This window comes from Dipteris shenzhenensis, chromosome 17 (assembly GCF_047967505.1).
Source record: "Dipteris shenzhenensis isolate YYH24624 ecotype China chromosome 17, Dip_SZ_1.0, whole genome shotgun sequence".
Lineage (NCBI taxonomy): Eukaryota > Viridiplantae > Streptophyta > Polypodiopsida > Gleicheniales > Dipteridaceae > Dipteris > Dipteris shenzhenensis.
In genome coordinates, this window is record NC_141612.1 from 33,167,745 (window position 1) to 33,181,195 (window position 13,451).

The 13,451-nt window shown below is 42.6% G+C and overlaps 1 protein-coding gene across 2 annotated transcripts in view; it reads right to left on the reverse strand.

Moving 5' to 3' along the window:
- The window catches only part of HDA14 (histone deacetylase 14), a 145,568-nt gene that overhangs the window by 16,947 nt on the left and 115,170 nt on the right, over nt 1-13,451 (reverse strand). For both annotated transcript variants that reach the window (XM_087388448.1, XM_087388447.1), the window contains exon 7: nt 7,747-7,998. In XM_087388448.1, coding sequence (XP_087244574.1) covers nt 7,747-7,998 — 252 coding nt within the window. The remainder of the gene's footprint in view (nt 1-7,746; nt 7,999-13,451) is intronic.

A 13,451-nucleotide genomic window follows, 5' to 3' on the forward strand; every position in this document is an offset into this window, starting at 1 on the left:
TCATTGAAGCAAGATATCAATGAGAGAAGGTGAACATGACGATTGGGCCTTCTAAGATGATGCTTATTTTAAGATAATGGCTCATGGGGGCATGTTTATCTTTAGCATTTGTGGCTCATTTATTCCTATTTGAGTTTTTTGGTAGTTTTGTGCTGTGGCCATTCTCATGTTTTCCCCCATTCAGTTCAGAGGATTGTTGGAGTGTGACCCTCATGGGGGGCTCATCCCCAATAAGGTTCTTCAGGACCTTGAGGAGGTTCTTTCCTATTGGTCCTTAGAAATGGTCATCGGTTGATACGTGGAAGGAAGCCATGCATTGGCTAGAAGCTTGTGGTGCATGGTGTGACCAATTGTGAGCGGTGGTGTGACTTTGAGGTGGTGCCTGGAATCACATGCGTGCTGCGACTGTTCAAATTCTCTCTCCTTAAAGACTCTTCTCATGAGAGTCAGTTAGTGTAGCTGAGTCGAGGGCACAAGGCCTTCCTACCCTTCTAGTTTGTAGGTCGTCATGTCTAAGTCACCAGCTGGGGTCTTAAGTCCATGAAGTCTCTTGTAATGGCAACAGTCCACAGTAGTGGTGCATCAAAGTCAGGTGTCTGAGTCACTTTTTGAGTTACAGACTTTTTGAGTTCTTGAATATTAAAGAGTCTTTCAATCAATATTTCTATTGGTATATTGAAATTGAGAGGGAGAGAGTGATCTCAGAAGATTTCTGCGTTATTTCATGTATCATTTTGTGTGAGGTTGCTTTGCATTCATTCTGGTGGATTAGTCACTTCTGTAGGTTGTAAGCTCTTGAATCCAACAAATTTGATTTTGTAAGTGTCATGGATGAATGACAACATGCTCTCTTCTTTTGTTAATATTTTCAATTATCTCAAGAATAGCATTCAGGCTCATTATGATCAGCTGTCCTAGCTGCCCTAAGCACAACAATTATGATAGGTGTGTCTAGGGCTTGGGCATTAGCGTAGTGTCATTTAGATGCAAGTCATATCCTTTCTAGATGTATCAGGGCCGAAGGGAAGGTTTCACTCCAGCTAGGAGATTGTTATAGGCAATGTGGATACATGAATATTCTTAGAACCCATTAGACAAAGGGTGAGCACATTTATGCAGCTACTTATCAAAGGTACCTGTTTTAGTGGTGGACTGAAGAATATCCCGAATACCCCAAATACTCGTAGTACTCTTGGACAGCCAATAGCTGATAAATGCTTGACATCTTTAATCTAAATGTACTAAAAAGGGATCCTAGAACAGCTTGGCATAAAGGGAACCCACACAGATTGGCTTGTATCTTCTGTAATATAGGATCTACAAGGGAAAAAACAAGAGTGTTTTTTTTTCCCGAGGGGTGTGACGTCCTCTGGAACTTCGGTCGGCAATAGGTTCTTCTTCAAAAATCAGCTTGTGGCTGGGAATTGGGCGAAACCTGCCCAAGACAAGGCTTCCATCCCTGTCTATAGAACTTTGTACTGTGCGCTCAATTTCTCATTAGTTGTACAACAATAATATGACTCAGGGAATGCCAAAATTGCAGCAACCAACAAATGAATTGTGTGAGGGGTGTGCACTTGGCAAATTGCATCGCTTGCCATTCAATAAACAAGGCAAGAATTGGGTCAAGGCAACCACAGTGTTGCAGATAGTGCACAGTGATGTATGTGGCCCCATGCCTATTCCCACGCATAGAGGAGCAATTTACTTTGTGACCTTTATAGATGACTTCTCCAGGTTCAAATGGCTTTTTCTCATGAAAGAAAAATCTGAGGTGTTCTATTGGTTTCAGGAGTCCAAAGCTATGGCTGAGAACCAAACCAATTCTAGAATTGGAACACTCAACTCACATAGAGGGGGAGAGTACATGTCACGTGCATTCCAGGGATTTTTGAAGCAGCATGGGATTAAACATCACTTGACATGCCCTTACACACCACAGCATAATCCACTCTCTGAGATGAAGAATCGTACTCTCATGGAGATGACGAGATGCATGCTGAAATTCAAGAGAGTCTCAAAGGCTTTTTAGGGAGAAGCAGTTGTGACAACCACTTACATTCAGAACAGATGCCGCCCTACCAAAGCTTTGGTTAATGCGACTCCATTTGAGGCTTTGTAAGGCTTTAAGCCAAAGGTTAGTCATTTCAAAGTTTTTGGCTCAGTAGCATATGCTTTGGTTCCAGATGCACGTCGGACAAAGCTTGATGACAAGAGTGTCAAATCCATTTTCATGGGGTATAGCACTGAAAGCAAGGGATTTAGGCTTTATAATCTCGTTACCAAGAAGGTAATAATCAGCAGAGATGTTCTCTTTGCTGAGAATGAGTGCATGCAGCCCGCTAGTGCAGACTTGCTACCATTTGATGACACCCCTTTAGACATCATCCAGTTTGAGGATGATGAGATGGAGTCTCTTGATGCTTCACCTTCTACTTCTCATAGTTTAGATGGCTTGCCACACGTTGAGGATGGCTCTCCCTCAAATGTTTCAGATTTGCAGCCAATTATTGAGAATAGACGGCCTCATGTTTGGAAACATTATCAACGTCGTGAGGCCACTAAAGATGTTGATGCAGCCCCGAGTGGTACAACAGAGAAATTTATTCCACGTTGGGCAAGGTTGGCCATTTAAGATGCTAAGGATCAGCCTACTTTGGGGAATACCAGGGCCAGCACTCAGAAAAATCAGAAAAAGGTCAATTTTGCTTTGATGACCTCAATGATGAAAGCTGAAAATGAGCCTCAGAGCTTGAAGGATGCTCAGCATAATCCGGCATGGCAAAAAGCTATGGAAGCTGAGATTAAATCCATTGAAAAGAATACCACATGGGACTTGGTTGATGCGTCCATTGGGAAAAATGTGGTTGGCACGAAATGGATTTATAAGGTGAAATACCATTCAGATGGCACAGTTGAGAAATACAAAGCCCGTTTGGTTGCCAAGGGGTATGCACAAAAGGAGGGGATAGATTATGAGAAGACTTTTGCTCCAGTGGCCAAGATGACCACCATTTGTTCTGTCATCTGTCTTGCTGCGTTTTATGATTGGTCAGTGTACCAAATGGATGTCAAGACTGCTTTCCTCAATGAAGATCTTAAAGAGAAGGTCTATGTACATCAGCCCCAAGGTTTTGAGGTGAAGGGATAAGAGCACAAGGTATGCAAGCTCAGGAAGGATCTATATGGGCTGAAGGAAGCACCTCGTGCATGGTATCAGAAGATACATCAGTTTTTAATGTCACAGGGCTTCGTAAACACTCATATAGAGCTAAATATGTATGTTTTGCAGCAAAACTCAGATATGGTCATGTTGGTACTATATGTGGATGACATCATACTCACTAGCAATGGCTCAAAGACTAGTGAGCATGGTATAGACTCAGAGGCTTACCTAGCATGGCCCAAAGGCTCATCATGCATGGATGCATGACCAACTCAGAAGTCTAGGAGACCAATGCATCAACATCTTGGAACTCACATGCCAAGTCTGGTAAATAGACCTATCAAATCCAATACATGGCTCCCACAATACATCCCCCTCTTGGTTCTAGGGACTCATGAGGGACATGGAGTCACACACAAGAAAATAAACAAATGAATACATCATTTTAGGAGGACTATCCAAGGTTGAGAACCTTATCGACTCAACACATATAATTTATTGCATTTATTTTTGGGAAACATCCCAGAGCAAAGTACCCAAATAGAACATGCTTAGAAAATATATGGATCATCATCTCCATCATCCTCTGGAGGGAAGAGAGATGTCGGATTTCAGCAGTAAGAGCATGAACTTGTGTCTCAGGGTCGTCATCTTGATTGTCACTCGTAGCCGCTACAACCCAACTAGCATGGTCCTTAGTTTGCTATTTGCCAAGCTTCTAGTAGCATCTGTCCTCCATATGACCAAGCTTGTTACAAAAGGTGCACTTGAGAGGCTTGAATGGCTTTGTCTTTCCATGTTCTGCTGGTGTAGGCCTAGGTTTCCATCTGCTGGTGGAGGCAAGAGCCTCTGTAGTATCTGAAGAAGAGATCAGAGATTCTTTGTTCCAGCAATCTTTTTCCAGGAGAAAAGTCACCATATCATCAACGGTAGTCGTGGCAAGCCTAAGTATTTCAAGAGCATGCTCAAAACGAGTGACTCCTTCCATACTCTTCATGAGGATAGCCGTTTGTCCTCGTCGTCCGGTGAACACGTCAAGCTGGAAAGTTGTTGCACAAGAGATTGCATTTTTGCTAAATGTGCACTCAAGGTATCACTATCATCCATTTTCAATGTATAAAACTGCAACTTCAAGAAAACCTTGGAGTTTGTGATTTTGTTACCAAAAAGATTCTCGAGACTCGCCCATATCGCCTTGGCCGTTGATTTGAAGTCGATGCGATGAATCAAAGTATCATCGAGGCAAAGTCCGATGATGGCAATAGCTTTTGAGTTGTTGCTTCCATGTCTTGAGTTGTTGAGGATCCGTTGTGGGAACGTCATCCTTAATAGCATCCCATACATTTTCTTTCATGAGGAGCAATCGAACCTTCGTTTGCCAATTAGGGAATCCTTCCCCCTTGAACTTCTCCACGAGCAATGAGTTTGAAGAGAAAGAACTCATTGTGTATCTCAAGAAATGGCAACTTCAGTCTTCAGCACTTTAGGAGTGGGAAAAGAGATGAAATTGAGGGCTGAAATTGAAGGTAGAAGAGACGGAGGATAGAGATGTCATCATGTGGGAGATGGAGCAGCATTTGTGGGCAAAATGAGGATAGCCCAGCTCATGTGGAGAAGAGGCAATGAGCAGCAATGGCACGCATAATGCTGCCAATGGTCGATGTAGCAGTAACTCTCTTCAAGTACTTTGTTTCTTTAAAAACTGGCTCCAAATGAGGTCGTTATTAGGGCAAGCAATAGTAGAAACATCTCCATAACAGTAAGCAACCACTTCCTTCACAAAAACGCCCCCAAAATAGCAAAAAATAATTGTTTTTAAGCAAAAAACGAGCTGTCTCTTTTCCTCTACCAAGACACCCACTAATGCCCACATGAATGGTGACCGAGTGTAGGAACAAAGTGGAGACAGGTTGTGAATACAAGTGAGCAAGAGTGCACACACAAGAAAGCTCCAATAGAAATGTTCAAATGAAACAATACAAGTACTTGGTATATATAGAAGCCAAGTACTACTGGTCAACCATAGGGTTGACTTTATGCCTACAACACCATATCTTTGTAATCTCTTATAAATCCCCCCTCAAAGATATGGCTGAAAGTACCCTGGAAACGTCTCAGGTGTACCTTACAGTACCTAAAGTACCATGGTTGCACAAATTCAACCAAATGTGAGCACCTGCTGCAATACAAAACAGATTCATGATTGTCCAACTGCAATACAAAACAGATCCAAGGCTGTCCTGAAGGAAGTGAGAGTCTAAGAAGAGGCCTCCAAGAAAATAGCAATGTAATCTGCAAATAGATCCAAGGCTGTCCTGAAGGAAGTGAGAGTCTAAGGAGAGGCCTCCAAGAAAATAGCAGTGTCATCTGCAAACTCACAATCCACGAGGTCCTTCTTAAAGGTGCATGGTGGAGAGGGAGACAGAGAGGGTAGGCTAAAGAGAGATAATAATACTCAAAGAGAGACATAATGGAATGGAAATGAAATAGCAAGAGCAATGAACAAAATGGAAGTATTCACATGTAGACCAAAGAGCTTGTAGTCTTGATACTTGATTGATTTGACATTAGACAAGTATAGCTCTTATATAGAGCGCACACACATATGAACACCAAAGTATATGGGATAACTCCCAATGTGACATGTGGCATCCATAGGACGCACTAGACTAGAACTCACACTAGAACACACCAAATTGACTCATCTTGACTCCATTTCCTAACACCCCCCCATGGAGGAAAGGTGAGTGACTACTAGAATGGAACCAATAACAAAGCATGACAATGACGGCCATCAAACTGTGCAATGAGCAAATTACAGCAGTGCAGTCCACTTTATGTCACAACTTTGACATGACAGATTTGGGCCTATTGCATTATTGTCTTGGCATTGAATTTTGGCAGACCCATGATGGGATTTCTATGTCGCAGACAAAGTATTCGAAGGGGTTGTTGCAGAAATTTAAGATGGAGAACTATAAGCCTGTGACTACTCCATTGGAAAAGGGACTCAAGCTGAGTAAGCATGATCCTGCTGAAAAGTTTGATGGCACTTTGTACAGGCAGTTGGTTGGCAGTTTGATATATCTATGCTCCACATGGCTTGATATTGCCTACGCCACAGGGCTTTTGAGCCAGTTCATGCATGGTCCCACGATCACACATTGGAATGCAGCAAAGAGGGTTCTCAGATATGTCCATGGCACTCTCTCTCTTGGCTTCCATTATGCTTCAGATTGTGATCTAGAGCTGAGTGGTTTCACCAACTCACATTGGTTAGGGGACATTGACGACAGACGGTCCACTACTGGCTATTGCTTCTCATTGGGTTCAGCTTGTATCTCATGGCTCAGTAAGAAGCAAGAGCGAGTCTCTCTTTCCTCCAGTGAAGCACAGTACAAAGCTGCGAATTCAGCCACTACAAAGTTAATGTGGTTAAGGAAGCTTTTACATGACTTGCATCATGCACAGGATGGTGAAGAAAACTCTATCTTCTATGACAGCCAGTGTTGCATTGCCATAGCCAACAATCCCGTCTTTCATGCTCGCATGAAACACATTGAAAATCATTATCATTATGTACGGGATTGTATTTCTAATGGCTTCGCTAATCTCATCTCAACTATAGAGGTTGGAGACCTTCCAGAGCCCCTTATTGGGAGAGCTATCAGGTTTCAGCTGATATGCAAGGAGTCTTTTGGAGGAGGCTCTGGAGATCCTACAGGAATAGAAAGATCACTTTATTTTTTTGGCTTTCTATTCATGGAAGGATTGTAGTGAACAGGTCGAGGTCAAGGTTTGGGGCAGACTCCACTTGTCCTAGGTGCTCGTCTGCTGAGGAGTCACTTCATCATTGCTTATGGGACTGCAGACATGCGAGAGTCATATGGGTGGGAGCTTCCGGGATCTTTTGTACTTTTGCTCCTTCACATTTGTTCATGACTTGGGGATCAATGGCTTGGCTCTCTTTGTCAGGTCCTCAAATCTTCTATGAGTGGCAGGATGCTTCTTGTGCCATCTCGATTCGACAACACGTGGTCGAGCCTTGCTCACTGGAGGATGTTCCTATCTCCCACTACAGACCAATACATCCTGATATAGATACTGCTTGGGAGATTCTGGCCAGTATTACTACTTGGAAGATTTGGAGGGCCAAATGCACAGAGGTCTTAGATGGATCATAGATCCACCCTTCGCACAGCCTGTGGCCAATATATGGGCTGATACAGTTCACACACTTATAGCCAGTTGGACAAGAATGCACGGGTCCTCTCGGGCAGCCTCTGCCAAGAGGGATATATTCCTTAGGGAATGGAGGGGTTCCCCCTTTTTTTTAGAGACTACAGCAAGATTGAGGTGAAATTTTCAGCCTCAACTTTGGTTTCTTTCCAGCTCATTCTGAGCCGTTCTTTTCTCCTCATGCCTAGCATTATGTATTTTCGCTTTGACCTCGCTCGCACAAGTTTCTTTCATACTTAATAGAAGTCTTTTTCATGAAAAAAAAAATCAAGTTACATAAAATTTAACCAAATTGTTACCAATTATGCAAATTACATACAATTTATCAAAACATTGCATACCTGATGAGTAGATAAGAAGTAGATGTCTGGATCTTCATAAAATGCATCATTCGTGCCATTCCCATGATGTACATCAAAATCAATTATGAAAACTCTTTTCAGTCCATGCTTCCGCTGTGCATGCCGAGCAGCAATTGCAACATTTCCAAAGACACAAAATCCCATGGGTCCTGATGGTACAGCATGATGACCTGGTGGTCTAACCAAAGCAAAACCTATTGGTGGCTTTTGCATCTGCCTAGAGGCTGCAACCTTCCAGCATGAAATTTGCGTTGAAAAGTGTAAGAGGAAAACAACTCACCCATGAATAGATACACGTCCTCAAACAACAAAGAAAAAGAAAGAGTGAAAACACATTGACAAGGCAGCTCATTGATAAAGATCTTCTTTTTAATAAGGTAATTCACGTTTGATTAAGTAAAGAGTTGATGATCAAGCTTATGTAAATCGTTAATGTAAGCTCTGAAAAACAGCACTTGGTTGTCCTACACACACGAGCACACATCTACCATGAAAACACCTAGTGATACACATGCGCACATGCAATATCAAATAATTCAAACTGGTAAAGAGTATCCCTCATACCATTCCTGATGAATAAAGGAACTTGGTCTATCAACCCAAAAATTCAATAATTCAGATTATATTCTATGAGGTGATTGTAATGAATATGAAAAGAGGTGAGTTCTAGCATAACAATATGCCATCCTCCAGGAGCAGAGGATTCATTCTCCTATGTGATGCAAAAGTTTCTGTAAATTGCAACACCACATTAGAAGCCTAACAGGTGCCATTGAAGAGAGGGTTCTTATACCTCACCTTCAGCCTTGCAAGACAGCCAAGGCTACATGGCACACTTGGACCAATCTATATCAAATTTGGAATGAGGCCAGGGTTGCCTATTTGTGCAGGTACCTGGATAGTGTGAAGATGAACAAAGGGGACAACATGAATGCCTATCTCAAGGAATTTAGAGAGCATCTCATCAATGTTAATGAGATTGTACTAGATTTGCAAGTTGTGTCCATGACATTGAATAGACTCTCTGAGTCTTTTTTTTTTAGCCATGTAAAAGACTTACATTAAGTATGAACAAAGCCTGCGAGAGCAAGCTCAAAGCGAAAAAACAGCATGCAAAGCATGAAGTAAACGGTAAAAAAAAAACCCCCTCAAAATGAAATAGGAAAAATCCAAGGCTGGGGCTAAAAATGCCACCACAACCTTGTGAAAGGGAAGCCTCTCCATTTCCTAAAGATTGTAGCTCTCCTAGTGGAGGCCTGCTCCCCTTGCACCCCTCATTAATGCTTAAGCTTAGGTATAAGCCTAGACCCAAGCCTTCGTAGCCACACCAAAAGCAAGTGTTGTCAAGCCCTCTAGTTCCCTGCCTTGCCATAACCATGTCATGATCCTACCGTGATTATGGCTGATGTAACACTCTCCGAAGGGTGTTTCTGAAGCTGGCCCAAGCTTTCAGAATAGCAACCATAAGCGGGCTACGGGGAGAAAGGAGATCTGAGGCAGGCTGAAGTGAAAATTCATCTAGTATCAGGAGAGAGACTTTTTTCAGAGCTTGGAGAGGATTTCATTTCTTCTCTGAGTCTTCTTCAGGGTTGAGGTGGCATTTTCAGCCTCCACCTTGGATTTTTGTTAGCTCTTTTTTAGCTGGGTTTTTTTCTCGTGCATGGTGCTCTTGTTGTTTTCATTCATACTTAGTGAAGTAATCTTTTTGGAAAAAGAAAAACCATATGATGCTGTCCATCTAGTCTCCACCTGAGGGGCTGCACATCTGAATGCAATGATTTTTTAAAAAAATCCATGACTCATCCCCAGGCATGAAACCTCTAACCACAAACTTGCAAAGCCAGGCCTTACACTGTAAATCTGGGTCTATGATGTTGAGACCCCCCTCCTGCATGGAATCCTGGTCTCCCATGCCACCTTGGCAATAGTATCTGTTGTGCCATCTAGCCCACTCCATGAAAAGGATCAAGGTCTCCCACGCCACCTTGGCAATAGTGTCTGTTGTGCCATCTAGCCCACTCCATGAAAAATTCCTTAGAGGCCTTATGAGCTGAGTGATGCAATCCCTGGAGCTGCACCACCAAGACCAAACATACCAAGCCGTGGCGGCCAACAAAACCTGGTTAACAACCACCACCCTGGATGCAAGGTGCAACTAGCTGAACTTCACAAAGAGGAGTTTTCTCCTAATGCTGTCCAATACCGGCACAAACTACTGCGAAGAGGAGATACCCATACTAACCTAGCACCCTAGATATTTGATTGACACACCCCTCTGAGTCCAAGTGAAGCCTAAATCAGCCCCCCAGTCCAGAGTGTTATCGTCACTGATCCAAAATCCATTGGACTTGTTCCAATTAATGTGAGCACTTGCTACAATACAAAGCAAATCCAAGGCTGTCCTAAAAGAAGTGAGAGTCTGAGAGGAGGCCTCCAAGAAAATAATAGTGTCATCCGCTAGCTCACATTCAACGAGGTCCTCCATGTCTTCTCTTGTTTCAAGAACTTTCTTGCCATGGCTGAAAACGAGAGTGGAAACAAGCTCTCACTCCTTTGCAGGGGGAATGAGGATATATCCTGTGAATTTTTAGATTTCTTAGCAAGCTGTGGCATAATACGTCAGTGCACAGTGCCATACACTCCACATCAAGAATGGAGTTGCCAAGTGGAAGAAAGACATTGAAGGAAATGGCCAGATGCATGCTTAATGGAAAGTCTTTGCTCAATACGTTTTGATTGGATGCAATAATGTGTGCAAACTGTGTGCTCAATCGAGCACCCATGTGGGCATTGAAGACCATCACTCCTTATGAAGAATGGACACGCTGAAAGCCTTTGATTTCACACATGCAGGTGTGTTTGGGACCTTGGCATATGCACATGTTCCCTCCCAGCTGAGGCATAAGCTAGAAGATAAGGCAGTCAAATGCATTTTCATTGGCTACAACTCCCATAGCAAAGGATACAGGTTATATTAGCCTAGTACAAGCAAGGTTATTGTTAGTAGGGACGTGATTTTTGCTAAGAATGCAGCTTTACAATGGCTGGGCTGTAAAAAACAGCCATTAGTAGAAGCCTGTGATGTACTTCATTCCTTGGTTCCCCTCTTTCAATCAAACACAAATTTAGATGAGATTTTGTAGGGTACAAATCCCAATGCTTCTAGCAGTTCACAGCCTCCTCATGATGCCAATGTTCAGCCTGATTTGCAGCCACTTGATGATCATGCTATTGAGTAGGCAGTTGTAAAGGAGAGGACTGTCATTAGATAGCAGAAAGGACAGCAAGCAAGCTGCGCCCCTGGCTGCCCGCACAAGAGATGGCCAGAAACAGATGCATGGCAATTTTCTTGATGTTGAATTGATTGCCACTGCTTGCAATGAAGAACCCTTATGCCATGAGGATGCATCTGATAGCAGGGAATGGATGGATGCCATGAGAGCTGAAATCGATTCCATTCATGCAAATGATGCGTAGAACTGCTACAAAGCCAGCCTTGTTGCAAAAGGATATGCATAGCAACATGGAATCGACTTTGAGGAGACCTTTAATCCCACTTCATGCATCACAACCATTCGATGTGTCATAGCCATTGCGTCTCATAGGCATTGGGAAATTCACCAACTTGTTGACGTTAAGAGAGCTTTCCTTCACAGTGATCTACTTGAAAAAGTTTATGTCAGCCAACCTCTTGGGTTTGAGGTTGAAGGGCCTGAAAAGGTTTGCTGGTGGAAAAAGGCCATTTATGGACTAAAGCAGGCACTTCAGGCATGGTATGCCAAAATACATTCATATTTGTTATGGCTTGGATTTCAACAACCCCATAGAGGCCACTCTTTATGTCCAGAAGAGTGGATCAGATTTTATGATTTTAATACTTTATGTGGATGACATGCTTATTACTGGCCAAATACACAATAAACTGCACCTATCAAAGCTGATTTGCAGAAATCCTTTGCTATGACATATATGGGCAGGTTGCATTACTATTTTGGCATCCAGTTTGCTAGTTTTGAGGGGGGTGTAACGATGAGCAAATCAAACTACATTGGACAGTTCTTACAATAATTCCAGTTCAACGATTGTAAACCGGTCGCTACACCCTTGGAGCCTGGCTTCAGTTTCTCCTCAAAGTATGGGAGTGACCCATTTGATGCTACCCTTTACCAGCAGGCTGGCTGTGGGCTGCCTTATCTATTTATGTCATACCAGGCCTGATTTGCAGTATGCAGTCTCTTAGTTAAGTAGGTTCATCCACAAGCCTAGTACAAGCATCGGCAAGTGAAACGTGTCTTCTGATACTTGAAAGGCATGCAGCATTTGGGACTGTTCTATGATGGTTAGTCTTCACAGATTATGCATGCTTTCATGGTTAGTGACTAGGCTGGTTGTTATGACACTCATGTATCTCATAATGGCAATTTTGTCATGCTTGGCTCTTCATGCATTTCTTGGTTCAGCAAGAAGCTTTCTACAGTTGCTACTTCGAGTTGTGAGGCTGAGTACATGGCAGAGTGCTTTGGCCATTCCGTGTAATCATGTCTTTCATGTGTGTACCAAGCACATTGGAGATATACAATTGTCCATTCCCATGGAGGATAACTTAGCAGATCTCTTCACAAAGGCTCTACCACGACCCAAGGTTGAAGTTTTTTGGCAAGCTTTACAGTTTGTACAATTTGTTACATGATTCTGCTTCCCTCTGCTATCATAGGTTGCTATATTCATCGTGGACAAATATGTGCAATCATGATATAGCTTCTAGGGATACCTGAAATGTATCCAGAATATAGCCATACCATGGAGGGGGGTTTGTTGACACTTAGCCCTGGTATGGCCTTGTAGATTAGTAAGGACACTTAGTCCTATAAGGACACCTAGTACACTTAGGACGTTTTAGTTCTAAGTTGACTTTGGTTGACTTTGGGCTTTATATTGCCCACTTCTTGTACTTTCTCCTTATCCATTTGCAAATACACTTCAATTCTTTCAAGCTTCGTGTCTCCTCCTTGCATTCCCGCTTCCTTCTATTGTCCAAAGATGATCTCTCTAGCCTATAGGATAGATGGACTTCGGTGCCACATGCCAAAACATTCAGCACTTGGTCGCGCCTTCCTAGAAGAGGCACAAGCCCTTGCCAAACAATGGCATTTGGGAGACAATCGCTAGCATGACACTTGGTAGCACATTGCAATTTACTAGAAGGGGAGAAATAGACAAGTCTTGGAACCCACTATCGGCAACATATGACATGATATCGCATATACTCAATAAGCCATCTATAAGCAGGGTACAAGGGGGTCTAGGGAGATCGCAAAAAGGTAAGAGTGTTCCTCTAAGGCATGGTCTGAGTTATTGTGTGAAGGAAAAAGCAAGCATTAACGCCCTCAACCAGTTACTTTGGGCATAGAGCTTAAAGGTAATTAATGATGTTCCTTATTTGAGCACCGTAAAAACGTTCAAAGGAACCATGCCTCCTTTCTAACATAGCTAGATTTGACACTTCATTTAAGAATGTTAGTATCCACTACATGCATTGGATATGAACAACCTCACCAAGCATTATATAGTAATGTACCTACTTGAAACGCATAGTAATTCATAAAATTTTCAAGCGAGCAATTAATCATTGTACTACCTACTGATTTGAGCAAAAAAACTTATACTTGCAATTAAAAAGCATT